Genomic DNA, 12,998 nt, shown 5'->3' on the forward strand with positions numbered 1-12,998 from the left:
TGAGAAGCAATAAATGCCAGAAAACGAGCGTTTAGGTGGAAATAGCAGTAAGCAACAAGAAAAACCAAAACAATGGTACTTAAACTCTCCAAAGTCTCTCCTTTTGTCTCTCTGGCATTGTAGGTCTCTGCAGGACACCTGGGAAAGTGTAGGCCTGTTTGTGAGATCTGTAGAAATTGCTTGCTTTCTGCATACAACCCTTTCTGGAGATGATCACAAGCTGTCATAGATGATAGAATGTCAAATCCACTGGGTCTTCATGACAGCTGTCCAAACGAGGACGAAATCACAGAATTCCTTCATTGTCAGCCCTAGATAACAGTTAGGACTGAGAGTGTAGGGCTTAAGGAGTTTTCCTCAGACCACTGAAAGGAGTAAGCCTGTGTTGATCCTTGAGTGTAGTCTTAGATCAGAAAGAAGGCTTTACCTTAGGAGGACTTTGCTATTCCTACAAGGAGTACAGGCTGGGGAGCTGAAAGGGTGTGGAGTTGCCCTTAGTAGTGGAGAAGGCCTACTTCCTCTTTCAGGTTTCAGTATATCAGAGATCATGAAAAGGCAGGCTGAATAAAATCTTTCCCTTGAAAGAGATATCTGGGATGAACTTGATCCAATTCATAAGGGAAAGACTGCCTTAGCAAGGCCATTCTGCAAAGGCACATACCATAGCTGTAGGTGCTATCGGCAGAGTAAAAGCTACAGCAAAACACATAGTAATTTACTGTGGACATGGTACAGAGTCTTGACCACCTCCCTCCTTCAGCTTAGACTTGTGTAAAGACAAAAATCAAAAACATGCCTGCTCCACTTCAGGGGATTGTAATGTGGAAAAGTAAAATAAACACCAGATGGCTCAGAACCCCGAAGGGTCAAGAAGATAAGATTCTGTTGTCCATCACCTCTAAAGATTTAGAATCCTCTTCTGGGGAAAGGTAGCAAAATTTTGTGCCTTCCTTGTGGTGGACAAAGGAGATCCTGAAGGAGACGACTTAAGTACAGCTGTTCAGGACCTCATTCCAGTCAGATGGGGCATTAGGCATAATAACTGCTTTCTTGGAAATTGTCAATGTCAACAGCAGTAGCAGCGTTTTGGAGTTCCAGACTGCACATCTCAACAAGACATTTTTCTAGAGGAGAAATAATTGATACTGACAGACTACAGATGACTATATGCCCCTAAGATGGCTCTGAAGGGGGGGGGGGTCAGTAGGTGGGGAAGATTCACTGACCTTCTCTCTGTCAGACAATAACTTCTAGGTTATTAAACTTCTCAAAGGAAACTATAGAGGAAGGTGTCCCCACAGGGTATGATATCATTTTCAGAGACTGTTTTTATCAACCAACTACTTTATGAAAACAGGGCTACAAGAGGAAAAAGGATATTGCCACTGCATCCTAGAAATCAATATAACCACCACCTTCATACAAGTTTCTAACTTTCAGCAAAACATTCCACTGATTAAGGCAGACTCAAAACTTTTGCACAGTTCCCGCCAATTATTCATGCTCTTTTTAGCAGAGGCAAGCTCACATGTGGCTAAGATGTGACAAGCACCTGATACAGTTACTCGACAGAGGTTAGGTGCTTGGGGGTTCACCTGCCAAAGGCAGCATAAGGGCTTGAATGATGGCATATTGTGCTCCTACACCCATATTATCAGGATTCACCGGCCTTTAACTGTCTGAAATCTATGGCCTGATCTATGGGCTGTGGATTGGAAAAAAACAGTGGACTTTCCTCAATTTTGGATGAAGGGCACTGCAAAACTATGTACTCTTCTTTCCTGACTCCTGAATGCAAGTGACAACTGTCACTCCCAGGATTCAAGCCATTCACATACATGCTCTATCTGAGTAACCACAGGAAAGAAAGGGCCTACTGCCTGGAACCAAGTTGAGAGCCAGAGTGCACCTCCTTTGGGCCCATCATCAACCAACAAAGGCAAAAAGGTATGAGCTGAGCACTAACTGGTCAAGAGAGAGGTGCTGATGCATACAGACAAAGTTGATTTTAGGAATGAACAGACTTGCCCTCAAGAGAATATAACTGAAACCTCTCTTCCATTTTCTCAAGTTTTGGCTGTGATCTGGTAAAGACCCGGGGCTGCAAGTGGAACATGGGATGCTCCTACTGATGCTGTCACTGGGTACTTTCATCTATCAATCACCATTTTCTTCATGTAAGGCAGGCCAGGATTTCTTCTCAGATATCTGTAAATGGCCAGGTTGAAACATGATTTGTAAATATGCGTTCTGAATGTGAATAATACACTGAGTAATAAGACCAAAATGACTATTAATGTGTATCCTAAGTAGAATGAATACATTATATATAAATATAAACTAACATGCCCGTTTACTCAATTTCTTCTGTTAACTTCATTTAAAGTGATTTGCCAACATTTGTATATACATTGAAGCTTTTGAGGAGTCAAGCGCTGTGACGTATTTTCCAGTTTGTTCGCCCTTATGTTTTTTGGTCAATTTTTTAATAAAATGCTTTACAATCTTTTTTTTTTATTAAACCATAGCCCAAATAAATTTACTATATTCTATTTTGATGTCAGCTTAGGTTAATGTGCTGTGTGTCCATAGACTTTAATGGGACACCTTCTTGCATGTGTGCCCGTTAAAGTCTATGGAAGCAACACATGTATTTCTTACACTGATGTCACCAAGGTTAGAGTTCACTGATTTTACTCAGTGGCATTAGTGTAAGGAACCTACATATTTTTAAAACTTTTTTTCCTAAAGAAGAAGCAGCCAAAAAATTTCACAGATGGTCAGAAGTACTGTTTGGCAGTTTATGCACCACATGCCTTGGTGTACAGCTAAGTTATAAACACTGGCAAAATATTTTAATTTACTACAGTAGAACAAATATAGGAAAGAAATGTTACAGATATTGTCTGTCGTGATTTATGTTAGCTTAAAATATTAAATACTTCACAGAGCTCTTCTCCTCCAATCCACATTGTAAGCAATACCTGCCCTGTACTACCTAACACAGCTACAGTGCAATAAATAAACAATACTACATTCTTGAATTCACATACCATATAGGTGATTGACAGATAAATTCATCAATCAGCGGGTGCTGTATTTTCTTAACAAAATTTCTTTTTTTCTGGTGGAGCTTGAAGTAATGCAGGTAATAGCCATAAGTGCGGATACAGTTGTGGATAAACATACTTACTGTAGCAGTTTATTAGCAGTCTGTTTGTCCCTAAGAGTAGCAGTGGCTTTCTACCACTGTTTCACCCATTCCTGACTGGCGCATGACATTCGCATACATTAGCAGTACCAAAAGGAAATGACTTCAGTTCTTCAAGAACTTAATGGTGCTAAAAGTGACTACCACTATAATAATCAACTGACCCTAAAACAATAAGTTATTATGTACGCTGAAAAATACTGTGTGACTGTTGTGTCTTTCGGCTTTTCCCAGTTAGGGGTCGCCACAGCGGAACACCGGTCCGCTAATGACTGGCAGTAGATTTTTACATGCCGAGTTGCCGGCCCTGACACACAACCTTCAATGAAGGTACGCCCATTCACGCATGTCTCCACACAGAAGATGCTCTAGCTGAGAATCGAACAGGACGTCTTACTGTGAGGCGATAAAGCTACTGCAGCACCACCACCGCAGTCTCTGAAAAATACTGTGTGATAATTTACTAAAATATAACAACATGTACATCTCTTGTTATGGCAAACAAAGGAGGAAACTTTCACAAGTAAGTACTTGGCAATTAGTCTGCAGATCATTACAAGCCCAACAAAAAACAAACCTATTCAAAACGTCCCTCTGGGCTGAAGGAGGACAAGACAAGATATAAAGGGGAAAGTTAAGGTTGCCCATGCAATTATCTGGTTTTACCTCAAGGATAGCAAAGGCTACTCTACTTGACATGTAGTGGGACTTTGGGCCAGAGATAGGGAAATGCTGGGATATGAATGTATCATGCCACAATGTCTTATTTACCTGTTGATGAAGGTTTAGTACCTTAGGTCAGGCATTTGGAGTACAATTTATTATGCAAAGGCATAGAAGATCAAAGAGGATTGGAACATTAATGTCCTGAAAGGCAGGACACAGATCTCCACAGAAGACTCTATAAGATATGAAATGCAGAAAGAGGGCTGCTAGTCTGTCCTGATAACCAAGACTTTTGAAGCTACTGATCTTTATACTTATGAATCTCAGAGATCTCATAAGTTGATTGATATGTTTAGACAAATGCATGCCAAAAGACAGATAGCAAATACGATACAAACTGGTTCCTGCTGTTGTGTTTGCAAACTGGAGCACCAAACTGAGCAAGCCTCCCGGTATTTAATGTCTGTAAGGCACAGCCCCTGCAGAAGCTGGATAATCAAAATGCAGTCAACACCCCGGTTGAAACTGGACAATTAAAAACAAGCACTCCAGTACTTCACTGGAGCCCAAGCTCAGGCAGCTATCACTAGGAAGCCTCTGCTTTAACCAAAGGCTGGAACACTGCAGACTTAAGTCCTTTTAGTGCACTGAATCAGCAGGAACCCTGGTGGAAAGGGCTTCATGTCTTCTCCTCCTTCTCTGTAGTTTTCTTGCCTCTGGAATAGCCCAGCACCAAGAAGCATTGAACTGAACAAGCCTCCTCCTGGTATTCAAAGTCTGTAAGGCTCCACCCCCAGAAGCCAGACAATCAAAATGCATACAACTCTCTCACATAAACTGACCAATAAAAAACTGCATTTCAATCCTTCACTAAAACCTAAGATCAGGTAGTGCCAAGTGGAAGCCTCTGCTCTCTCTCCAAAGGCTGGAACACTGCAAACATGGTCTTCAAAAGCCAATGAAGTTCTTTTAGTTTGCTGAATCATCAGGAACCTACATGGAAAATGAGTGTTGCAGTCTTCTTGTCTCTGAAGTAGCCCAGCACTGAACTGAGGAAGCCTCCTGGTATTTAAAGTTTGTAAGGCTCTTCCCTGCACAAAGTGGCTAATCAAAATGGAGCCAACACTCCTGTAGAAACTGGTCAATCAGAAGCAAGCACTCCAATCTTTCACTGGTAGCCAAGCTCAGGTAGCTGTAATGTGGATACCTTTGGTCTCACCAAAGACTGGTACATTGTAGACCCAGTCCTAAGAAGGCAATGAAATCCTTGCAGTGTGCTGAATCAGCAGAAGCCCAGAATGAAAAGGGCTTCATTATCTTTTACTCCATCTCTGAATTCTTCTTGTCTTCAGAGTAGCCTAGCACTAAAGAGCTGTTACGGTTATATAGACCTCTTCTCACAGATTTGCTCTGATCTTCTTCACAGAATGACACTACAACAGTAGATTATAACATCTGGCTAGCATTGCAAGAAGTAACTTACTTTTTTGAGAGGGGGAAACACAAAACTCTTTCAAAACAAGACAGTAGTCTTATGGTCAGTAAATGGTACTGGCTTCCATGTATCATGCAATCATTTTCTTTAAGCAAAAGCCAAATCACTTCCAAAGTATAAAATAGAACTTCCAGGATGCTTAGGTAAGATATACATAGATGTCTTCTCAGACAGATGAAATATATATATATATATATATATATATATATATATATATATATATATATATACACACACACACACACACACACACACACACACACACTTTATTTGAAAATGCTTATGTGAAATGGATGGGTGCATTTAGCACATTTGATAAAACCATAATCTGAATAATAGAAACTCTAGTGAAAAGACAAACTGCACAGCCATTTGCACATTCTGTATGTTAACAAAATGTAGCTGATTTGCAAAATACAAGAAAAATGAAAGTGAGTACAGTCGTATCACAGATGACTACCAAGTGTTGCTAGAACTGCAGTTCCTAAATACTGGCAAACTAGTAAAAATGACAAAAAGGTTATTCAAAGCAAGGGATTCTGTAAATGATGCTGTCAAGCAGAGATAATCCAGTAGATTTAAATTTAGCAGATACCGTTTATTACAAGAATCAGGCACTCTTCTCTTTTCTTGTTTTTTCCTTTTTCCTAAATAAGCTATCTAGACTGTAATATCAGTGTTACCTGTTTTCTATTAAGTTCATAAAGAAAAACAGTGCAATGACAGGAAAAGAAAACACTGGTTTACTAGTAGTGAGAATATGATTAATTCTCAGAGTAACTATTTTATTTTGGAAATCAAATAAAATGCTTATATCAACACTTGTAATCCTGAAAAACATTTGCAAAAGATAAAATCAGGGAGATGTATGCCATGTGTGCAACTTGAGTATGCAGTAGTTTGATTCCAAAAGATTAAAATAACTTGTATAGCATTTGTATAAAACCAAGAGAGAAGAGAATGCTTGCTTTGTGAATTTATTTATTTATTTTGCATTTGTTGACCAGCATAGTCCGACTGGATGTAAGTCCATTTTCAGCGGAGGCCCGTGCAGAAAAGCTCCACATTAAGGCAATTTACAAGACAGAAATCTTGACCATATACAATACAGATAATGTCAGACAGGTAAAACATTTAAAATACAGGAACATTTATATAGTACTGTTACAGTAACATACCAACATATCCGACTAAATAAGTTAAAAATTTTGAGTAAAAGGATTAATAAAACATTTTTTTTTGAGGGTAGCATTGTTTATAAAGTTTACCAAACCTTAGGAGGTGAGCTGCTACAGTAGGAATTAAAATAGAATATTAGAGCACCTGAAATAACATGTTAAAGATAGATAGTAAAGAATGGTCCTATTAGGGGAGAAAGTGTCAGTCAGGATTTGTGCATGGGCAAAGCCATTGGGCTTTAAGCAAAATTCTTAATTGCTTCTTGAAAAGTGGGGTAGAAGAAAGGGCTGTTAGTTGAGTTGGAAGAGTGTACTAAGAGTTACCAATAGAGTTTGAGAACAAGCTATCTCCAGATTTGCTGTTGGACTTTAGGGTAGTTACTAGTACCTTATTAGCTGATCGAAGGGTTGTTAGATTTTTATATGGGCAGAAAAGGATAGAGAGTATGGGAGTATCTGTGGGATGATGTAAGATCTTGTCTATAGTAGTAAGTTGCTGGAAAAGAGTCAGGCTTTGCAATTCCAGCCATCCTAGCAATTTAAAATTTTGGCAGTGGTGGGTTCGAAAAGGGGCACCAGTGGCAAATCTAGCTATGTTACAATAGGCTGTTTTTTTTCTTACCGTTTAACTGATCTGAATAAGAAAAAAAAAATACAGTATGATACTATGTGAAGGAAATTTAGATTAGATGGTCTAATAACTTTAGGTAGCAAAGCAAGCACTCCATGTGCTAAATATAGGAATACATCTTCCTACATGTTTACTTACAAAATTATTAAGTTAATATTAAAGTATTATTTAGGATGTTTTAAAGACTTATAAAATGATTAAGCTGTTAAAGAACTTGAAAGTTCATTTTCTCGAATAGAATATTTTTCATTTAAAAATGGTGTGATGAACTACACACTACTATTGTACTAAAAAGTTGTACTAGTTAGGGAGAATGATGAAAAAAGGGTTGTTCCAATTAAGACGCCAGTTACTTGTTAAGGAACTCCAGAACTTAAACTAGCATTATGGTACTTAAGGAGAACAACATGTAAAAACTCCATGTTGATACTTTGAAAACTTCTACATTTGATTTCTGTAGAAAGTGACAAACTGGGGAACGTCCAGTATATTGTTCCTATGTAGAATGTGATGTATTCCCTGTAAAATTTGTCTTAATTCTATTAAACAATAGTCTCTTGCACACTGTTATACATCTAAAATGTCTACTGCACATCGGAAATGGCATAAAATAAAGTATCTGTTAGTAATGAACCTTTATTGATTATGACAGTGTATCTATTTCTAACACTTAAAGCTCTTGCATAATTAATCAATACAGCAACAGACTTATTTCAGTTGAAATACAGCTGCTAGTAGAACATGAAAAATAACTTTAAACCTACTGTAAAAAGAAAATCTTGCCTCCTAAAAGGGAAAAAAAGTTTGCAAGCCAAGAGATTTTTCTGTTATAATAATAAATATATCTCATGCTTCTAATAACATTAATAGTGCAGCATGAGATTCTCTTGTAAAAGAAAAATCTTCACATCTAGCATGTAATTGTTAGTGATATATATATGAAAGATTTATCTTGTTTTATTTATATAAATCCTATATAATTAAAAGGCAATTTACATGTGGTATCTTTTTCAGGCTAGATGAACGCTCTTTGTATCCACTGCAAATAAATGTTATATAATAAAGAAATATTTTCTTTGCTGCTAATACTTAAATGAATTACACCTCATGAAAGCTTCACAAGTAGCTAATGCGGTACCACCTTAGGTAACTTTGTAAAGTAGTCCTACCAAAATGCAGTACCACAATAGATACTACCAAAGTCTATATAATTTAGTGGGGGAAAAATGCAGTTTTGTCGGGTCTACCAAAGGATTTAAGAGTAATTTACCAGAGGAAGCCCTAGAACCCACCTGACATCTGAAAACAGCAACTGGGTTACTGAAAATGTATTATTAAGTCTGATTGAGGCCAGGAAAGACTATCAAGCTCCTGATATCTCCTGGTCCAGCTGATCTAAGGGGAAACCTAGTAGACATAAATAGATCAGAATCTCCTAGGTCCAAATGACCTTAAGGACACCAATGTTGGTACTGACAAGGGTAATGGTTGATGGGAAAAAAATCCTTAGTAATTAAACCTAACTTCTCTTTCCTCTGTAGGGGAGTCATTTTTAAGAGGAAGATATAAACAATAAGTTACTGTTGATGCACTGAAGAAAACACTTTCGAAAATCCTTTGTCTAGTGTTTTTGCTCACTTCTTGAATGGCACTTCACTGTACTATCAAAGGCAGGGAGAAATTTAAGAGTCCTGTATTACCAAAGTGCCAGACTTTTAATTACAAGATATAACAGATATAACACAAAAGGTATGTCGCATACATAGTTAAAGAGAAAGCTTAAAACATCTTTCTTGAACTGTGTTAAGGCAGAATGATAAGCAGTCAAACTTGGAAGAAAATATTTTTCATTTTTCTAAAATTGATAAATTATTTAGTAAGGATACTCTGTAAATGAAGTAGGATGTGAAGTCTCTGGAGTGGCGGGAAGAACAGAAGATATCCTAATGACACCCCGTATGCATTGGGTCTCATGCTCAAATCATGGATCTGTGAAACACTGATTTCATCCCTACTCTATAGATGGCTGCTGCCATGAGCCAGCACAGGGAATTAGCACATATATTAACTGGTGCAGTGACAGACCAATCTCACTCTTCCAAGGGATACAGTGACTGCTAAATAATACTGGCCGACATTCCCTAAAGAATGTTTACATCTACAGAGTAATACACATCTATTTTGAACAGGAAAACAAGTGCTTGCTTGCTTATTAATTAATTAATTACATTTATTTATTTATCTTGGAGGAGCATTCAACTGCAAGACTTCAGTAATTCAAAACTAGCGTAAGGAAAAAAAAAGCTAAGCTATTTTTTGAATGATAGAGTGAAATTCCATAAATAGTTTGCTTCCTGCATCACCTACATGGGAAACTACATCTCCACACCCGTTTTACCTGAGTATGAATGTTTTCTGTTCGTGGCAACCTTAAAGTGAAAGAAATTTTGCTGAAAAAAAGCAGTATATTTTCAGCCATCTTGTCGTCAATGATGCTCTGAAACGAAATGGTCAGCTGTCTCAACCCCACACTTATGGTTAAATGGTGATACACTTATTACATCTGATCGACGCCTCCAGGTGCATCTGCAGTTAACTCCTAGTAACGCCTCTAGGCATCAAGTATTGCTTGTTCATATTTGCATCAATAATTCCAAAACCATGCTACGTACAAGGTTTTAAAAGATTTTATCTTAAAGCTTACACAATAGCAAACTCAACTGCATTAATATTTGACCTCTGTTTAGTGCAGGTAAATAGATATTAATTGTTGTTTTTATCATTTTAATTTATATAGATATAATCTTCACATTTTTCTAAATACTTCAACAACCAAGTAACACAGACAGAACTACTTAGCCTCATATGAAAGCTCTCAACTAGTTAAATAAAATGCTGCTTGACAGTATGTATGTAATGTGAATGGTTGCGGAGATATTTTAAGTTGTTTACAAAATATTACAAATGTAATAGTTACTGTGTTTACTGTGACTTATAAAATTCTGTTTAAGACCTAAACCCTAAAGAAAAAATACTTTGTGCTGAAGAGTTTTCCATTTATACTTCTTTCATAATCCCAATGGTTCCAGAGATATGAACATTTGTTTGAAATGTGAAGACATAACTTGATTCTGTTACAAGGCTTATTTAAATTTAAATTGAATTTATTTATTAAAAGGCACAAGAAGTGACAGTGCAAACTTCCTGAGCTCCATTGGAGGGAATGAGTTACGAAAACTACTAATCTAAAAGCCCAGTTGATACAAACCCACTAAGAAGGTTGCTGTTCTCCTGTAGCTATTAAAGAGAATACTAGTCCAAAAACTATTTGTGTTACTCACCCTGATAATGATTCATAAGTTGCTGGTGTAATGATGATGTGATCACCCCGTCTGGCAGTTCTCGGAGAAACAGTTTGAGGAGGCTTGCAACAGAAGTCACGTCAGCATTTCCAACAAGTGCCACATGCTCTCCCTGCTCAAATTTCAAGCGCAGTCGCTCTACCACCTTCACATTACCATTCACTCTAAAAAGACCCTCCTGCATTAGTCCTGAAATAGAAGAAAGAAACAAGCTCAAGATATAAAAAAACACATTAATACCTCACTAATTGTACTGAGATTAAGTACACACAGACAAAGGCACATGCTGACACAAAAATGTTTTATACCTGCAAAAACACATGTTCATTATAACTTTATATGTTTCAGATTTTCAGACACCCTGACCTGTTACAAAACAATGAGTAAGAATCATTGATTACTTAAGGTAGGTTAGAGTGTTCATCTGCTATGCTGGCAGTGGTTGTGTTCATGCTCCTGCCTGTGATGCAAGTGACAGGGGTTCATTAATGAGCCTTGGTAGCTGAAAGGACAACATGAGATAATTATTAAGCATTTGGGTGACTCTTCTTCTATGGTGGCAGTGGACAGAATAAGGAAACAACTGCTTTGATATTGGTCTTCAGGGGAGGTGAGCGATACTAGCAATGAGGACTATGATGTTGTTACATAACTGCTCTCTGGCGAGGAGAGAAATATATCTGGAAAATATGGGGGCAGGATCTTGCAGCACTGAGCAAGCCATGCCCTGTCCACTGACAGTCTTCCAGTGGTATATCCTAGGTTCATAGGTAGGTACTAGGCTATCTGCCTGAAGGCATTTATAAGCCTAGCCAGAATGTGCTGGCTTTCGCAGTCCCCTTAGATTAGTTCCCTGTGCCTCTGTCCAGCAGAGCCACTGAAGTGATCCCCGGGGTAAACTTTCTGTTTCCCATCCACTCGTCAAGGTTTCTTTTGAAGAATCTTAGCGAAGAGCTCTGCCTAATGTAGATTGGAATCTTGTTCCAAAGCATGGGAAGTCTCTGGGACAGGAATCTATCCCTCCAGCGCATCCTATATTTTGTTTTGGTGAGGTTTAGATCCCTAGAGCGTGTGGCTCGAGGGGATAAGGTTTTCTTTAGGTGGAGCATGGCCATCAATTCTGGGTTGGACATGGCCTTGTATGTCAGGCAGAGATCACCTCTGAGTAGGCGGTATGCAACAGAGTACAGCTAGAGTTTCTTCAGTCGAGCTACATAGGGCATCTGTTTGAGGCCAGTGATCCTCTTGGTGAGGTACATCTGTGGTCTTTCCAGCTGTTGCAGGTGTCTTGTAAGGTACATCTCAAATGGGGTGTTGTACTCTATGATGGGTCTGATGAGTGATGAGTAGAGGGGCACAATGACCTCTTTTGATCTGGATGCAAATTCCCTCTAATAACCTCAAAAAGAATCACCTCTGCCCCCCTCACACCAGACAGTAACCAGACATATGACTGATAAGGCCACGTTACTCATAGGGAAGTCCCTGCCATGGGGGGGGACACCGAGGGCTGTCCAACAACATATGGCTCTCTAGTGGAGAGTGCTAGATAAGGAGGCAGCAGGTCAAAAGGAAGGCACTTGGCCGTGTGGTGGACATGTTGTCTGTTACAGTATAAAGCGGAAATAAATGTTACAATTCCAATTAATTTTTCAAGGGCCATTTTAGATTAGACATCTGACTGTCTCCAGAAAGGATGAAAATAAATGGTTCCATAATCTTGGGAACATAAGCAATACAAATATCTTCTAATTAGAACAGCAAGGTTAGAACCTAGGAGTCCCAATGTCTCAAAAAGTTGACTGTGATTAAAAAAAAAAAGTTAATTAAATTTGCTGATACCCTTTTAAAGCATGTCTTTTTTTTTTGCACAGGCAGCTTTGCTCCCCTATGTCCCCTCCCACATTTCTGTTACTTATGTATACTCACTTAGTAAACTCTTACCACATAGTACAGGGCAATATACTGAGATACAGCAAACTCAGATCTAGTATTTATTCTCCTCTCACTTGCACTTTCAGTTATGGCACCTTTAGGAGCACAGTTATGGTCAATGGAATTTCAACAGGCACCTAATGTAAACATTCCATATTTCTAAGATTTAGTAACACCTTTTCAACATAAAGCAAAATAAATAAATCTCTCTCTCTCTCTCTCTCTCTCTATATATATATATATATATATATATATATATATATACACACACACACACACACACACACACACACACACACACACACACACACACACACACACACACACACACACACACACACACACACACACACACACACACACACACACACACACACACACACACACACACACACACACCACAAAACAGCTTACAAAGTAAATCAAGGAAAGGAACTAAGGAACTTTATGGAATCTGTGACAGTTTGTTCTACCGTTTGAATTTTCAATTTACAAGCTGCAACAGGATGCTTTTTTGGAG

At 38.3% G+C, this 12,998-nt stretch overlaps 1 protein-coding gene across 3 annotated transcripts in view; it reads right to left on the reverse strand.

The window, feature by feature from the left end:
* Positions 1–12,998, reverse strand: part of FAM13A (family with sequence similarity 13 member A) — a 2,572,531-nt gene that overhangs the window by 2,148,033 nt on the left and 411,500 nt on the right. For all 3 annotated transcript variants that reach the window (XM_044061451.1, XM_044061452.1, XM_044061450.1), the window contains one exon: positions 10,523–10,732. In XM_044061451.1, coding sequence (XP_043917386.1) covers positions 10,523–10,732 — 210 coding nt within the window. The remainder of the gene's footprint in view (positions 1–10,522; positions 10,733–12,998) is intronic.

This window comes from Protopterus annectens, chromosome 2.part0 (assembly GCF_019279795.1).
Source record: "Protopterus annectens isolate FY-2018-M chromosome 2.part0, PAN1.0, whole genome shotgun sequence".
NCBI lineage: Eukaryota > Metazoa > Chordata > Ceratodontiformes > Protopteridae > Protopterus > Protopterus annectens.